Source organism: Xiphophorus hellerii, chromosome 12 (assembly GCF_003331165.1).
Source record: "Xiphophorus hellerii strain 12219 chromosome 12, Xiphophorus_hellerii-4.1, whole genome shotgun sequence".
In the NCBI taxonomy this organism is placed as follows: Eukaryota; Metazoa; Chordata; class Actinopteri; order Cyprinodontiformes; family Poeciliidae; genus Xiphophorus; species Xiphophorus hellerii.
In genome coordinates this window covers 26,087,051-26,103,795 of record NC_045683.1, presented here as the reverse complement: position 1 = coordinate 26,103,795, position 16,745 = coordinate 26,087,051, and the positions used below count along the sequence as shown (strand labels likewise).

General features: G+C 40.9%; 1 protein-coding gene across 1 annotated transcript; it reads left to right on the top strand.

The window, feature by feature from the left end:
• Nucleotides 1-4,687: 4,687 nt before the first annotated feature.
• On the top strand, nucleotides 4,688-15,193 carry ggt1a (gamma-glutamyltransferase 1a). The gene is made up of 12 exons (XM_032579128.1): nucleotides 4,688-4,964; nucleotides 5,058-5,188; nucleotides 5,274-5,363; nucleotides 5,679-5,871; nucleotides 7,235-7,395; nucleotides 8,480-8,629; nucleotides 10,098-10,234; nucleotides 10,385-10,572; nucleotides 10,663-10,790; nucleotides 12,075-12,187; nucleotides 12,274-12,387; nucleotides 13,176-15,193. Exons 1-12 carry the CDS (start codon nucleotides 4,771-4,773, stop codon nucleotides 13,320-13,322), a joined length of 1,746 nt encoding a protein of 581 aa, XP_032435019.1. The 5' UTR covers nucleotides 4,688-4,770; the 3' UTR covers nucleotides 13,323-15,193.
• Nucleotides 15,194-16,745: the final 1,552 nt, after the last annotated feature.

The following is a 16,745-nucleotide window of genomic DNA, read 5'->3' as shown; positions in this document are numbered from 1 at the left end:
TTGTAGCTCCAATCCTTGTGGCTTAAAGCACTTTGATCCTGGTTTGACCTTATTCTCTTCTATGATTCAAGCTTATCCGTTTTTGGTGTGGGATATACAGATCTGCTCTCCAACACCTGTTTCCTAAATATCCCCTGTTGCTCACTTTCCTCAAAGCTGTATTTCTACAAAGACGTCCTTTTCTATAATGCTACTTATTAGCACCAACAGATCTACAATTCTGCAATATTTATCAGACATCATGTATCGTCATTGCTTTTTCTCATGAGGTTCAGGTTTTGCTTTCTCAATAAACCAGTCCAGATATGGATCACCAGGATATGTGTTAAAAACGATTTTAATCACAAGGCGGTCAGTAAAAACTGTAGGTCTTGTCTTTCAAGGGGAAAACCCTCTAGTGGCAGAATGAAGAATTACAAAAACAATCAATTTGATAAAGAAGCCTCTTCAAGAAACTCGGTTTCCTTCTATCTACAGTTAGAGAATTTCTCTCCTTGTGCAAAAATACTTTCATAATTCACAATATAGTGAAATTGTAATATCTGTAATGTAAACATTATCCAACTGCTCTAGTTCAAAACATAAAGACAGCAACATCCTAATGATATTAATATAATACATGGATTATTGCACTGATAGTTAGTCCATTTACAGTTTCTATTCACTGTTGATTGCTAATTTAGCAATGAAGCTAGGCAAACAGCTACATTAACACAATTTAATAAAAGATTAAGAGCAATTTTCAAGTGAGAAATTACACACTTGCCATTCTGCAATTCATATACTACTAAAAGTTTAAAAAGCTGACACGAGCTGGTTACTTTAGTTGAGCTATCTGCTGATATTTGCATAACTTCTGTCAGAGTGATGGTATTTAAATCTTGCAAGTGAACAGAATATGAGCCTTCATTCAGCCTGCTGACTGGCAGTGATCAGCAGCCGGTAGGAAAAGGAGAGCGCTGCGTCATTCTGCTCAGTCCAACACTTTTGCTATCATTTCTGATAAGAACAGGAGCAAGAACATATGAACAATTTTTTTTTTTTTTTACCCCTCCAGGGAGTCTTTTTTGTGGGCTCTAGCGTCCCTTATATGATAGTGGGCTGACAGGAAACGGGGAAGGAGAGGGGGGAAGACATGCGGCAAATGTCGTCGGGTCCGGGAGTCGAACCCGCGACGGCCGCGTCGAGGACTCAAGGCCTCCAAATGTGGGTCGCGCTAACCACTACGCCACCACGGCACGCCCAACATACGAACAATTTTTAAGAAGAGCTTCATAAGGTTTCCTAAGCGCGTGGCCTGAGACTGGGAACCCTAATGCGTATTCTCCAACACATTTACACAAAATCAATACCTGACAAATGTTTTTAATCAGACAAGTCCACCTGAAGATCCTAATTGCACAGCATTTTGTCAAAAAGAGCTTTGAAGTATATTTTCACAATGCGACCTGATGATGTCTCCTGAGTTATATCGGCTTGAGTTGAACATAAATCTTGCATCGCTGCAGGAACGACACACATTTCTCTCAATAGAGACGTTTTGTGCGTGCTGGCTGACATGTGGCCCCGTTTTCAGCGGTTCTCCTTCGGCTTCGTTACCTAAACCCATTAGGTTGTCGGGTGGAAAACATGAGCATGCGGTAATGACATTTCGAAAGGACAACAGAAGAAATCAGGTTTGTGAAGAGAGCACACAGCTCATGCAGAATAACGGGACAACTGGAGGCAGCAAAGCATTCATGCCTCAGTTGCTGATATGGATTTGGATGCTGATTATGAGCATGATGACCTCAATTTGACTCTTTTGAGTTCTGCACACTCAGCTCTAGCCAACATATAACAGTAAGGCAATATCACTAAAAAAAGACAATATTTCTGTAAGTCGGATCTGTGCTACTGGATTTATGAGTAGTTTTTTAACCCCTTACAGTAAAAGGTGACAACCAGTAAAGAATCTAGAACAACATCTAAAACACTGCAGGGCTCATCTGCCGTGGATAAGGCCAGTGTTCATGATTTCATGACTCAGCAATAACAAAAAAACCCTTCACTTCAGCTCCTACAGCGCTTGCTGTAACTGATGGACGCATGGCCGATGCTTTTATGACCTATAGCTCATGAATGCGTGGGTTAACTAGCAGTAAATCCACCACTGAATGGTTCAGACGACACAAAATAAAGGTTTTGGGGGTGGCCTATTCAAAGTCGGTAGCATGAATCTGACTGTGATGTGGCAGCATGATATTAAACTGGCTGTTGGTTCTCAAAATCAAGCCAGTGTTGCTGTACTAAAACAATTTTGCATTCAGGAATGGGCCACACTTCCTCCACAGCAAGGTGAAAGACTTATTTATTGGTTTTACTCTGACGCCTGGTGAGAGTTTTGGCCATCAGGGACAACCTGTTATTAACTGCAGGAGGCGTTTGCTTTCTCACACAAGTCATGGTTGGTTTGGACAGCTTTTCAAAAGAAATAAATCATCATTTGAAAACTGCATTCAGTGTTTTACTCTGCTTCTCTTTGTCTAATCTTTGGTTTAATGATCTGAAACATCTAAGTAAAAAAAAAATTAAAAAATAGAAGAAATCTGTAACACCTGCTTCACAGCAATATCTGTACATATGTTGCCATCTACAGTATATCCTGATGTGATAATGCGGTTTCAAAACCCAGCCGCTCATCACTGCTGGCACATAAAACACAGCCGAGATAACAACAGAGATCCTGTCATTAACAGCCCAGCAGCTGACCATGAAAACACGTGACATCACCACCTCCCTCCTCCGCCGCCGCCGCCGCCGTGTCCCAGCTGTTCATGTTGCTGCGGCCGGCTCGTGATTAAATTTTGCTGCTGCACGTACAGGAGCAGAAGATCCACCTTTTTGTTGTTGTTGTGCAAAAACAAACTGGGGCAAATCATGGAGGGGAGAGAGACAGAGAGAGAAGGAGCGCATCCTTCCCAGTTAATCCAAAAGAAAACCTACAGCTGTAAGCGTCTGGATCGGGGATAAAAGCATTTAGATGTTCAATCATCCAGAGACAATCACGTGCGAGAATAGTTAAGGAAAGCTTCTGTGGTCTGCTGCTGCAGTGCACAGTAATGTGATTGTCCTCTTTTGAAATAATTCAGCTGTGACTGCTGAATAAACATCGCTGCGTCGGGTGACTTTGAGCCTGAGAGACGCAGAACAAGATAGAAGTGATTCGATTTAGAGCCGATCAGCAGCTGGACAGGAGCGAGTAACGCAGGTCAGCAACAGGAACAGCTGACGGAAACGGGGTGTGGTGACGGTATTCACACCCCTTGTTGTTTTACATTTAGTCAAGCCTTAAACTCTATGATTCCTCGGCACAGTGTTGAAAAGTGCTCATGTGAGGATTGGGAGAAAGAGGACGCAGGGTTCCCCCCAAAAATCTTTACAAATAAAAACTTGAAAAGGGTGGAAAGCATTTTTATTAATCCCCCTTGAGTCAGTAATATGTAGTACTATGCTATTGGTTTTCAATTGGATTTAGTTCTGGACTTTACTGGGCTCTGGCTGTATTTTTGGTTTCATGAGCCTTCACCCCTGTCTTGTATATTTTGCAACCTCTGGCAAGTTTTCTTCCAGGATTGCAGTGATTTATCTTCCCACCAACTCTGGGAGGGGGAAAAAAAGGATCTTATAATCGGGGATGGTATTTTTAGTGTTAGTTTTCTGGTACACATTGTTTTACGTTTAGACCAAAATGTTCAGTTTTCCTCTCTTAATACCAGAGCTTCTTCTTCTTAAAAAGTTTGTGGCATTTCTTACATCACAAACTGAAAACAGGACTTTTTAAGGTTTTCTTCCAGCAACTTTATGCCTAAAACCCAGAAAGGGTTAATTGGAGGAGTGTGTGATTAATAGTTGTCTTGACAAGACAACTTCTCTCAACTGTGAGGATTCAGATTTTTGTAAAAAAAAAAAATAAAAGAAACACACAAGCTAAAAATCTATTTTAGCATTGATCTATGACATAAAATCCCAGTGAAACACAGTGAAGAGTGTGGTTGTAGCATCACAAAGTGCAAACAGGAGGTTTTTGCTTTTGTAAGACTCTGTGTTAGCTGCTGAACGAACACATGAAGATCACCAATCACAGAATGCAGAGTCAGGACTTTAAATAGATCACCCTCACCTTCCCCTTGACAGGCCGTGGCAGACTGATGGCAAAGTGAAATGGAAGGTTATGGATGATTTGGGGGACAAACCCCAAGAGTTTCACTCTATAGAAATGAGAGGAAGGCATCCATCACTTGGAAAACTCGCGTCATTATCTGAGAAATGATAGATTAAACAGTTACTACCTCTGATTTGTGTGAAGATGTGATTCAGCAGTTTAGCTTTTGCAGCACATCTTCAATTACAGGGTCGTATCAAGACAGAAGAAAGTTGCAATAACTGTTATTTTTCCGTATTTTGTTATCCGTAATCTTCTTTCTTGAAGCACCCAGCGGAAACGCAGCACATGTTTAATAAACACAGTATGACAGTGAGCTAACACCTGAAAAACATGGATGACGCACCCAGTGGCTTAAGCCAGACATCTTTAACACCTTACCATTACAGCTGATGCTCATTCAGGATCTGGTCAGCTCTTCAGCTTGATGTTTTTCTCTTTTTATCAGCCTGTGAAACATAACAGCATTTCAAAGGTGACCAAACTTAAAAATTATGGGGGGAAAAAAAAAAATCTGTGGGTGAAACTTTACTCACCTGAGCTGCAGGTCTGATGAAGGCGGTTTGATGATTTTCACGAACAGGAAAATGGTCGGGAAGTCCCTGATTGCTGGTGTGGTGGTCCTTCTGGTGGCCACCGTGAGCCTGTTCTTGGGGGTCTTCATGGGCTTAGGGAGGAAAAACGCGCCTCCCCCCTCAGACTACTTCTACTCAAAGGCCGCCGTGGCTGCTGATGCGGGAAAGTGCTCAGAAGTGGGGAGGTAAGAGCAAAGCCAGAGCGCATATGTTGAGCCGTGTGTGTGTGTGTGTGTGTGTGTGCTTCTCATCCGGTAAGTGCATTCTTGTGTTTCCAGGGACATTTTGAAGAGAAATGGCTCAGCTGTGGATGCTTCCATCGCCGCCCTGCTATGTGTCGGCCTTTTGAATGCTCACAGCATGGGCATCGGGGGAGGGCTCTACTTTATAATATATAATGCTTCCACAGGTGAGTGCGTACAGCAGGTCAAGAGGTCACAAGTGAAGAAAAAGTACGGGCACTTTCCTATCACTCCTCGCTCTCTGCCGAACAGGGATGGTGGAAACGATAGATGCGAGGGAGACGGCGCCCATGAACGCCACCGAAGACATGTTTGGCAACAACACTAAACTCTCTCGCACAGGTACCGACTAGCTGTGTGCTCGCAGAGTGTTTTCCAGCAACAGATTGCATTTTTGCTTCTGTCTCTCCTCTTTAATCCCTAACAGCAGGAGAAGGATTTAGGGTGGACATATTCTAGTCTTAAAGTTGTCCACCCAGCTTCTGAGGAGTACTCTGTCTTCTGCAACATTCCTGTCACATCTCTTGCTCTATTTATAACAGGATCATTCAAATAAAACAGCAACAGCTGTTAAATATAGACTAGCAACAATGCCTTGTGTGCTTTTACTTTAATCAGGAATGTTTGACAAAAACGCAATTTGTTTTTGCACGACAGGTGGATTATCCATAGCGATCCCAGGAGAGATCCGAGGTTACGAGATGGCACACAAACGGCACGGCAGGCTTCCCTGGAAGGAGCTGTTTGAGCCCAGCATCGCTCTGGCTCGGGACGGTTTCCCCATCGGGAAGGCTCTGGCTCACGCCATCTTTAAGAGCAAAGAATCCATTCAAGGAGATGCCAACATGTGGTGAGGGGGAACAGAAAGAGTTGGCTTTGACAATGTGTTCCTAAAAAAAAAAAAGAAGCAACTGCTGCATTGTGTTGTTCAGGTAAATGCTGGGTTCATGCTGTTAAGAGAAGGAGTTGGTTAGTTTTAAACATTGGTTCAAAACCCCCAGCTAGAGAAGATAGTAGAAGGAGCCTCATCATTGTTCACCGACCGCAAATTTGAATTATGCAACAATCTGGTCAGAACCTTTTCCAACAGGAAAAATAAGATGGCAAAATGATTTTGTATAATAATGTAAATGTCAGTGGGTTTGTTGTTTTACTCTGATTAAAACCATAGAGTAAATTTGAACATTTACACTAGCCTTTTAGCTGCTAAATGATTAGCTCAAGTTAGCTGTGTTCCCACTTGCACCAAAGAGTTGGCCATAAATAGAGACGCTTAACCGACCATTCCCTGTGCCGGTGCCCGGCCCGCGGCTCCGTTCCCCCGTCTGGGAGGCGGAGAGAGGGAGAGGCCCCGTCCTGTCCTCCTCCGCCTCCCGGCGGTCGGTCGGGAGACGGAACATGAATTGTCACATCCAAACTGTATAGTGTTTGTCAATAAAAGTCTTATTATTATGAAGTTGTTGAGATGAGCTACACAGTGCAGAGGTAGTTAGCGCTCAGTATAACAGTATAAAATCCTGGTTTCCATCTCAGGTGAACCTTCCAGTGTGAAGTTTGCTTGTTGTGTCTATAGAGCACTTTGTGACTTCTCACTGGGTATCCAGCTTCCTCAAAAACATGCATGCTAGGTTAGCTATCCCCTCTGGACAAGTCACCAGTCCACACTGACTTCATTCAGTCAAAGTCTGAATGTTGAAAATCGTTAGCTATAATGTTAGCAAACAGTTAGCTAGTTAGAAAATAGTTAGCATTTGATAGCTTAATCAAACAAATGTAATGTGTGGTGTGAAGTAAAGCCTTCCACCCAACCCTTAACATCTTTAAACAGCATCATTTTCTCATCTTGCCATTACTTGTTTCATTGTGTCAAATAGGTTCAGTGAAGTCGTTTCAAGTTTTGTTTAAAATGGCGGTCGGTTAGTAACCATCTATTCTACTCTCTAGCCCCACAAACCAGGTCACAATGTTTGAACTAATGTGTTTGTTTGGAATGATCCAACAGACTGAACCCAGCATTTGAGATAAAGAAATAATAACCCAGCAGTATTTTATGGGCAATAATCTGCATACACAGGAGCTTTTTCTCTCCTGAGGCTTTGTGGGCTCAGGGTTCCACATGTTCATTTATGTCTTGCTGTCTTTAATTTCCTCTGTCTTCAGACACTTGTAACATCTTTATTTTGTTGCATTTTTTTTTGTTGTCATTTTCACAGTGAGGTGTTCTGTGATTCTGAAAAGAGAATCCTGAAAGAAAATGATATTGTTAAATTCCCAAAGCTGGCTGAGACGTATCAGAGGATAGCGGACGAGGGGCCTGATGTGTTTTATAACGGGACCATGGCACAGAGCATCGTGGAGGACATCCAGGCGGCAGGTGCTGCTCAGGGTGTTTACTTTTAAAGTGAAAAGAAGTGGTGATTAATCAAAACAGACGTAGAGGAGCCCTGATGAAGTTGCACAAAGTCTTAAAAATAGACCTCTTATTTGAGTAGGATTAATTACATGTAGGTGGCAGAGTTTCGTTTTGTCATCAGGGCAGCACTCGGTCATGTCTTACACAGAGAGAGCCATCTTTCATTTTATTATAAACAATATAAACAACTTCTCTCTTATGTTTTCCTCTGCAAACTTTCTAAAGGTTTCTGGTATGAGAGCAAGACAGCAGCAGAAGGTGGCTGAGTTTATGTCTGTTGAACCATTTCTTTGTTGATGTGGTCATGTTTTAGTACACTTCCCAATTTTGACGAATTTTCATGTAGAGCCCACCTTTATTTTTATTCAAAACATGAGGAGAAACAGATCTACAACGTCACAAACCTTCAACCGTACTTAACGGTTCCCATGAGGCGGTTTTCCACATATTCCTCCTTGGTTTTATGCTAAGTCCATCTTGAGGGGTTTGTCTTCAATTTCCTGAGGGAGTCTTCCCAAAGGATCAATAAAGTACAAGTCTAAGTCTAAGTCTATAAAAAAAACAAAAAAAACAATCTTAATCTTTGAACAAAGCACACTGTTCCACTTAAAATCCCAGTGCAGCTTCGACAACTCCACACTCTTAAATTTATGATAGGACAGAGATAGCTTTTTTCCCAACATTAACGCTATCTGATTGGCAGGTCTGTAGCATGTCATGGCTGTTACAAAGACTTGTTGAACCCAAAATACTACTCTTTGCTGCAATTTTCTAAACAGCAAACTTTACTTCTCCTACTATCTTAATTTGTAACCCCAAAAAAAAAACAGAAGGCAAAGGTTTGCTAACTGCGTGTCCTCAGGAACTCTGATGAACTTAAGTTTTATTTATTTCTAAGAGATGACAAAATGTCCTAATACGAGATAATTTTTTTAAAATAAATGTACTCAGAAAAACAACATTATTCAAGCAAACAATTTACAAGACGTAGAGTAAAACAAAACCAACCTGAAGTGCATTCTCAGCGGTTTCATCTGTGTTCCAGGTGGCATCATCACGCTCGATGACTTGCTGGAGTACCAGCCTGTGCTGAACGAGAACCCTCTGAAGCTGAACGTTGGGGAATACACCATCCACGTTCCAGACGCCCCCTCCAGCGGGCCAGTGCTGGCACTCATTCTCAACATAGTGGACGGTGAGCAGGCCGGCTGAGTGCTTGGGCAGCCATGCGGAAGAAAGGATGTCAGGTTTCCCTAGGTCATCCCGGGAATGTTTCCCCGCCTGCTGTGGAGGCAGAAAACACTTGCGCTTGCCAGACAGAAATGGACCCTCACAGCTCCATCTGTTGTAGCAGGGAAGCTGCGTTCCCAACAACAGAGAGATAACCTTGCAGCATCAATGTTGCATAAGGGAAAACTAGGACATACCTGTAGACTCGCAAGCATTGCAAGTAATGAAACAATTTAAGTAAAATGTGAATATATAATGATATTCATATAGAATAAAAAAGCTAGGATAAGACGTTAAAAATTCTGTTTGTTATTAGGAAATGTTCACAAGTTGATAACTAGTCTGATAACTTTCTTAATTATCCCTCAAAATGAAAGTGAGTCAATCTGGTTTAGAAAATCTATTCGTTGTACTCGTAAACCTAAAACGCATTTTTCAGCAAAGGAAAAAGTTAGGACACCTCTACCTTCCAATAACTAGTGTTGACACCTTTGGATGTAACACCTTTAGTGAGACCCTCCTTGTAGCCATCTACCTGTCTTTGACTTTGGAAAGTTTGTCCCACCCCTCACTCTGAGCTGAGAGACGTTTGAGGGGTTTCTTTCATGTTCAGATTTTAAGTTACTCACAAAAACATCAGGGTTTAAACTTTGACTAGACAAAGAACTTTCAAATTCTGCGTTTTTATCCGATTCTTGGTGGGTTTTGGGCGGCTATTGTGTTACAGGGTACATCTCCAAACCAAGACACTTCAAAATAAGTGTTAGGTCCTTTTCTGGAATGTTGGGCTTAGTTTATACCAAACAAGTCCTCTGTTCTGGTGTCCAACTAATTTTTCTTTAAACTGATTTGTCCAAGAAAAAAACAACAAAAAGAAGTTCTGGTCCTGGTCTATGTTCTCTTCTGCAAGCTGCAGTCTGACCTTTATATCTTTCTTGGAGAGCAAATGTTTTCTCCTCATCTCCCATAAAACTTAAACATCTAAAGTTTCTTCTTTGATCAAATTGACACCCGCTTGCATATGAACGAGAGTCGTCTGTAGATTCTGTAATAACATTTTTAGGATTTTTCTAGACTTCCTTTAGCTTCTTGTGGTCTGCTTTTAAGTGTCTTGGATGGCCAGAACTCAAGGATTTTTGACCATTTAACCTCATTTAGAGCAGCAATCCTCTGATCATGTGTACCTGATGTGATATTAGTGACAGAATTAATCTTTCGGTGTCCTATTTGAACAAATGTAATTTGGGGTTTGCAAAAGAAGGTTTTCCAATGTCTTTTCTTCAGCCTGTCTGGTAATAACGGAATTTGTCAGCATTGTCAAAACTGATCAAAAAGTCATCTGTGTCAAAATATGTTAGAAAACATATGGTTTCTATGTATATTTTATTTAATTTTCACATAACTGCATAACTGTATTGTTTCTGTTTTTGCAGGGTACAACTTCACGGACACAAGTGTCTCAACAGCCGAGAAAAAAACTCTGACCTACCATCGCATCGTCGAGGCTTTTCGCTTCGCCTACGCCAAGAGGAGCAGACTGGGCGACCCCCGGTACCTCAACATTACTGATGTAAGCTCGCCCAATTCATGCTTTTCATTCACGCCCTTCCAATTGAACTGGAACATCTGCGGGCCACAAGCGCTTGAGAGCCTCCCATCATCACGTCCGCTTATTTTCTTCTCGAACACCGACTTGTTTTCCTTTTCTCCACCGTCTCAGCTGATCCACAACATGACCTCAGACTACTTTGCTGACGGCATACGGAGTAAAATTACGGATGACACAACCCACCCAGATAACTACTATGAGCCAGAGTATTTTGTTCCAGAAAACCACGGCACAGCTCACCTGTCTGTCATAGCAGAGGACGGAAGTGCAGTCGCTGCCACCAGCACCATTAATCTATAGTGAGAGTCCTAAATGTTCAACTTTTTAAGACTCTTGATTTAGATAGATAGATAAACAAAACCTTTCTAAGAGTTGCTTTTGTTTCGCAGCTTTGGGTCTAAAGTCATGTCTCGGTCCACGGGAATCATTTTCAACGATGAAATGGACGACTTCAGCTCTCCGTACATGACCAATGGATTTGGGATCCCGCCGTCACCCAACAACTTCATACAGCCAGGTTTGACCAAATCAACCAATCACATTACAACAAACCTCAATGTGTTTTCTCGGCATTGTGTGTGACGTACCAACAGTGCGGCGAATGGTTGTGACCTAGAAGAGAAAACAATCTTTTCACGAAAATTCGAAAAGCCTGGTTTGAATTTGTATACGGCCCCCTCTACCTTCGCACCCTTAAATCAAATCCAGTGACAACAAAAGTCGCCTGATCTCAAACGGAGTCCACCTGTCCGAAATGTAATTTCACTGTAAATACAGCGGTTCTGTGAGGTCGACAGAGAAAACAATGGAGTCAACAGATTCACATGGACTCAGGAACACAGCAGCAGGTCAGGGAAGAACTTGTGCAGAATTTGAAAGCACGGTTTGATGACAAAGTAATTTCCCAGGCATCCGGAGTGTTACGGTCCAACCAGTAAGGCACAAGGACAAAGGTATATATATATAAAAAATATTTTCTATTTATTTTTCAAAATATTCTTCACAAAAGATTTTCAACAAATCTCAAACATATAGTAAAATGTCAACTAAGGCACGCCTAACTCAGGACAGCAAACCAAAACTGACCTCACACATTGTGTGAGGTCAGTATATTGTCAGTATATATGAGATCAGTATATTGTGTATAGGCTAGCCTTTATAAACAAAGGCTGGCCTGCACAAACGAGGAGGGGTGGGAGAGAAGACAAAGACAAACAATGCATAAACGTAAACAAATAATTCAAACCAGCACATTTTGACTACAACACAACTGTAAGAAACAAAACAACCTATCACCAAAAATATTTTAGCAGTTGTGCTATTAGTAGAGAGAAGCAGAAGTCCCCTGCTTCCAGGAGCCTGATGGGTTGTTCCACTTCCTGGTTTGCCTTTCAACCAGTCCTCTCTCCCACAGCCAGTCCTTCAAACTCAGCAAAACAAAATAGTTAAGGATTCAAATAAACATAAGGTGTTTACTAAATGTGTACACCCATAATAGTAAACTACTCATTGCAATAACCACCACAAAAAAGAGTGAAATTCTAAATGTATTGTGTGAAAAATTCTAAATATATTATGTGAAAGCATTTAAATAAATACTGACACTGGGGAAAAGATGGAGGAACCTCTACACGGAGACATCTAAAACAGGCCGTTTCTGACTTTGAGAACTGCAGTTGGACACTCTGGGTTCGGACAAAATCCCAAAAAATATACATAAATGCTCGTCATTGAAACATGACCAAAAATGGCAATTTTGCAAGGCACTGTGGAACCACTTTCTGTTTCTCTGTTGTTGTAGGTAAAAGACCTCTGTCCTCAATGTGTCCAACAATCATCTTTGACAAAGACAACAGAGTGAAGATGGTCGTAGGAGCATCTGGAGGCACAAAGATCACCACGGCTACTGCTCTGGTGAGTATGACTCAGCCGCTCTCGTCTCCTGTGGATTCCCACTCTGCGTCCTGCAAAACTTATGGAGCGTGTTGTGGTGGCAACAGGTTATCCTCAACTCCCTTTTCTTCAACTATGACCTAAAAAAAGCTGTGATGGAGCCGCGAGTTCACAATCAGCTCAACCCCAACATGACGGTGGTGGAGCAGGGCTTCGAAAAGGTGAGCCAGGCATGGATGCAGCGTGCAAAACGACAGGAAAGAAAAGTTAGCAGTGATGATACAAGGTCAAAAGACCTTTCGGTAACTTCTCTACAGTGAATCTGAAACTGGTGTTAGTTTGCTCTAAAACTGTTGCAAAATCTCATTGCAAGTATTGCAAAACTTTTAAAAAGGCAGAAGCCTAAAATGAACTTTCTCCAAAAGTAAATATAACTTTATTCGGTACATTTATGCAGCGCAACAAGTATATATTATATCTAAGCATTTTTACATTGTAAGACTGGTAAGACTTTCCCTCTTGAAATTTGAACTCCAGTCTACCTCAAGAAAGAGTTTGGTTGGATTTGCTCTCAACTGATTTTTTTTTTTTTTTTGTACTTTTGTTTTTGATATTGTTTTGGTTAATCAACTTATTATGTTAAGGTATTTTGTAGATACCTATAAACTTTATCCAAATTTTGTTGTAGAATTGAACAAAAATAGTTTGAAGGTAAAAACACCTAAAGTTCACAAGTTTGATGAAATATCCAAATTAAATAAAAAGTATTGGTATCAGTATCGGCGATACTTGCCCTCGTTTCACTTGATATCAGATCGATATGCCTCTAATCTATAGCAAATATTCACACGCATATTGTGTGTGATACAATATGTATTGTATTCACATACATACAATATGTGAATACAATAAGTATTCACAATATGCTTCATTTTTTCAAAAGCATCATTGAAAAAAAATGTATCGTCTTCAATAGTCGTATGAAATTCATTACTCTGTATCCGCGCAGAGCGTCCTGGAGGGGCTGGAACAGAAGAACCATGTGACCCAAACACTGAGGACTCCGGACTCCGTGGTCCAGGCCGTGGTTCGGCAGGGAGAGCGTCTCTGCGCGGAGTCCGACCCCCGGAAAGGAGGCTATCCAGCCGGATACTGAGCCTGTCCGGTTTCCCTCAGTGATCAGTTTCCACAGAGACTCTGACAGAAACAGGAAAATGAAGCTATGTTTACACTACAGAGACGCCTCTCCTCCGCTGCAGGAACATGGGAACGGACTCAGTCCTAAGACCTGTTTTTCGGCAAAACTTCTCCTTACATAAATTATTTTTGTGTGTGTTTTAAAGTAAAGTAAGACGTCGTGGCCAGTATAACTCTCGGATGCTGGTCAGGAAAAGAAATTTTAGGGATTTAAGCAGAAGCCAAAGGTTCCAAGTGGATCTATTTTTAGCCGGACAACCACTGATGAAACAACGCAGCTGTATTTCCAACGAACGCCTGATGAAACCAATGTCAACTTTTGGCAAGTTGTCAATGCGGCGTTTTAACCTGTTTTGCAATATAATAATAAAAAAGTAATTCTACTGTAACTCATGACACTGGAAAAGAGGACTACAGGTAAAACGCTGCAGCGCCAGCAGGTATGATGAGTTCAGAGCGAGGACTTCTCAGGTGGCTCCGCCTCGAACCAAACCCGGAAGCTCAACTTGTTTTCTACTCCACAGTGAAATTGTTATTTCTTCATGTTTAATATCGTAGAGAGGTTAAGTGAATGTATAGCATCTTCCGAAATAAGAAAACATTTGCAGATATATTTTTCTAAACATGCATTGTTCCTATGCTATGTTTTGTTGCCATGCTTGTTATTAAAACATCGAGAAACAGAAATGTGTGTCTCATGTGAGAGCTGAAGGAAAGCGGAGACTGCATTTCACCCTGAAGGCATCACCAAATCATTTTGACACTATTTTCACTCCATACACCACCACCACGGGGAAGAGAAGTTTGAGACACGCAACACACCAGTAACATCTGCAAAAGGGTTTACAGGGCCTCCATAACGTTTCCATACAAACTTTCAATACTCTTCTGTTTTTAATGTTATTATAAACATTTTCCAAATTGGATTTTATATTTCTTTAAACTACAAGTCAAAAATAACACAGCGTTGAAGTTGGCTTCCGATTCATCATTGTGGTAAAAGGTTATATCAGGTTTGGCACCAGGAAAAGCAGCAAGTTTTATAAAAAAAATAAATAAATAAAAAGACCAGTCTGGAATTTCAAATCGCAGTTTGAAATCTGTAATATCTTCACTTCACAAAAATAAAGAAATAAAAAAAATTGGTAAATTGCTGCTAAATACCCTACTCAAAAACTAGGAATCCGGTTTAAAAGCTTAAAGGCCGGGAGGCAAACAAAAACAAAAAAAACAGCAACGCAATGTTCTTTATTAATGATTGTGTTTCTCTATCAGTGAGCTGGGAAGAAATCTCGAGTTGTGGCGAACCCTTGGTAGTTATCCAAGTAAGAATCAACAGGAAATATTTAGTTATCAGTTTTTTAAAAACCTTTTTGAAACTAGAATTAATTTAGTCTTGGAAACCCATTCTTTTTAGTAGCATTTTCTAGTTACTCAGACTTAGAAAATGATAAAAATCATCTTCCAGCCTGTTAAACACTGTGTTGGAACAGTAGGAGTGGTATTTACCTTTGCATATATTATAGTAATTTGCAATTGTGTTTTGCTTGTTATGTTTTTTTTCCATTGATCTGAGGATTTAGAGCCTTAGGAAGCCTTCAGGTAAAGCCTTGTGTCATAAATTTGAGATACTCCCACTTTTTATTTTAGAAAGTTAATTTCTTACACATTTCCAAGTAAATTGCTTAGTTATAAAGTGGGAGGCTTGTTTCTATAAATCTTTTTGACAAACGCCCAGAGTAAAAAAAAAACAACAAATCAAAAACAATTTACACAAACTAAATGTAATTTCAAAGTCAGTGAACACACACTCCTTTCCCTCCTGTACACCCGAAGCACTGGCAGTGAAATGCATGTTAAAACATGTAAATCCAGGCACTACGGCCACACGAGTTACCAACGTCTCCACTGTTAAAGGCAGCTCTATCCTATATCTCTCTGGGATTTGATTGGTAAACGAGGCTTATTCTACAGCAATGTTATACAATTCAACTGTTAATCCATAGGAAGAGAAGCGAAGCTAGGCCTGTCACGATAGCAAATTTTGCTGAGCGATTAATTGTCTCAAAAAATTATTGCGATAAACGATAATATTGTCTGAAGACCTTTTTACACTGATTTAATGGAAATGACGTAATAATGCATGCGATTTCCTGTCAAAGATAGACACACTTTATTTTCAAAAGAACAGTTAACACTGGAACTGATAAACAAAATAAACAAAACAACCAAAAACAAAATGGATTCTCAGTCTATATTAACAAAAAATGTACTTGATAAAAACTAAACAACATAAAGCCAAAGTGGAAATAAATACTGCATTCAACCAAAAGAGTGCAGATTATGAAGTCTGTATATTATGTTGCCCTTCAGTAATAATTAGATTTAAATAGAGAAGATGGGCACATCGACTACCTGATGCAATAGTTCACACTACATGATTTTTTGCTCCTATTTTTCCCCTTACAACAATCTTAGACCGTTGGTCTTTCTAAGATTATGTGGTGTGTTACGGTAGATCGTCGTTGCCGCTCCGATCTAAATCAGGGATTTTCCCCGACTGGGCGCTTTAACGCAGCCTGTTGAATGTGACAGGCAGCCAATCAGAAAGCGCGGATTCTCCTTCATGCTTTGTGAGGGGAAATTACGTCGGGGAATCCCAAACAGCTGACACGGCGCAACCCGAAGTCCAGCGGACATCGGAGATGATACTGGAAACAACATTAATGTTTATTCAACATGCAAAGAATATAGAAATGACAAGGGGAGGAGTTGGAGCGAAATTGCAGTTGATAAACCCGGTAACTTTTCAGCTGTTCTTCGTTAATGTGACGTAAATGGGTTATAATGATTTTCATTCAGTCAGGACTTTACGCTGACACTAGCCACATGCATTGCAGGTAGATTGTAGTAAAGCATTGATTAATGCCTGGTTTTATAATTAGTTAACTGGACTTGTAGCCATTATTTTGTGCCCATTGTTGGACACCACATGGCAGGAACGAACCCGATCGAACCGTTATACCTAGGATTTCTGTCGACTAATGTGTGATCTGTCAGGTTTTGAAAATGGGCCGACAATCGGCCGACAGATCTAAGATCCTGTAGTGTGCGCTGGGCATTACACTAAGGAAATGAGGAAGGGGGGGTCAGTGGAGAGCACCGGAGTTGAGCCTTTTTTCATTCGGTGTCATCAACAGAAAGAGAAAAAGGCCGGAAGAGACGATAATGCCGATAATTGAAATGACGTCGATAGTTTTAATTTATCGTACGATTAATCAATTTATCGTTTATCGCGACAGGCCTAAGCGAAGCCAACACATTTTAGACAATTCAAGAGAACAAACCAGGGCGTTGAGGATGGAGATTAAGAAACTTCAGC

Coding starts and splice junctions, on each gene's coding strand:
- ggt1a (XM_032579128.1), top strand. CDS start 4,771: ATGATTTTCACGAACAGGAAAATGGTCGGGAAGTCCCTGATTGCTGGT. Junction 5,364..5,678: donor CACTAAACTCTCTCGCACAG/GTACCGACTAGC, acceptor TTTGCACGACAG/GTGGATTATCCATAGCGATC. Junction 5,872..7,234: donor CAAGGAGATGCCAACATGTG/GTGAGGGGGAAC, acceptor TCATTTTCACAG/TGAGGTGTTCTGTGATTCTG.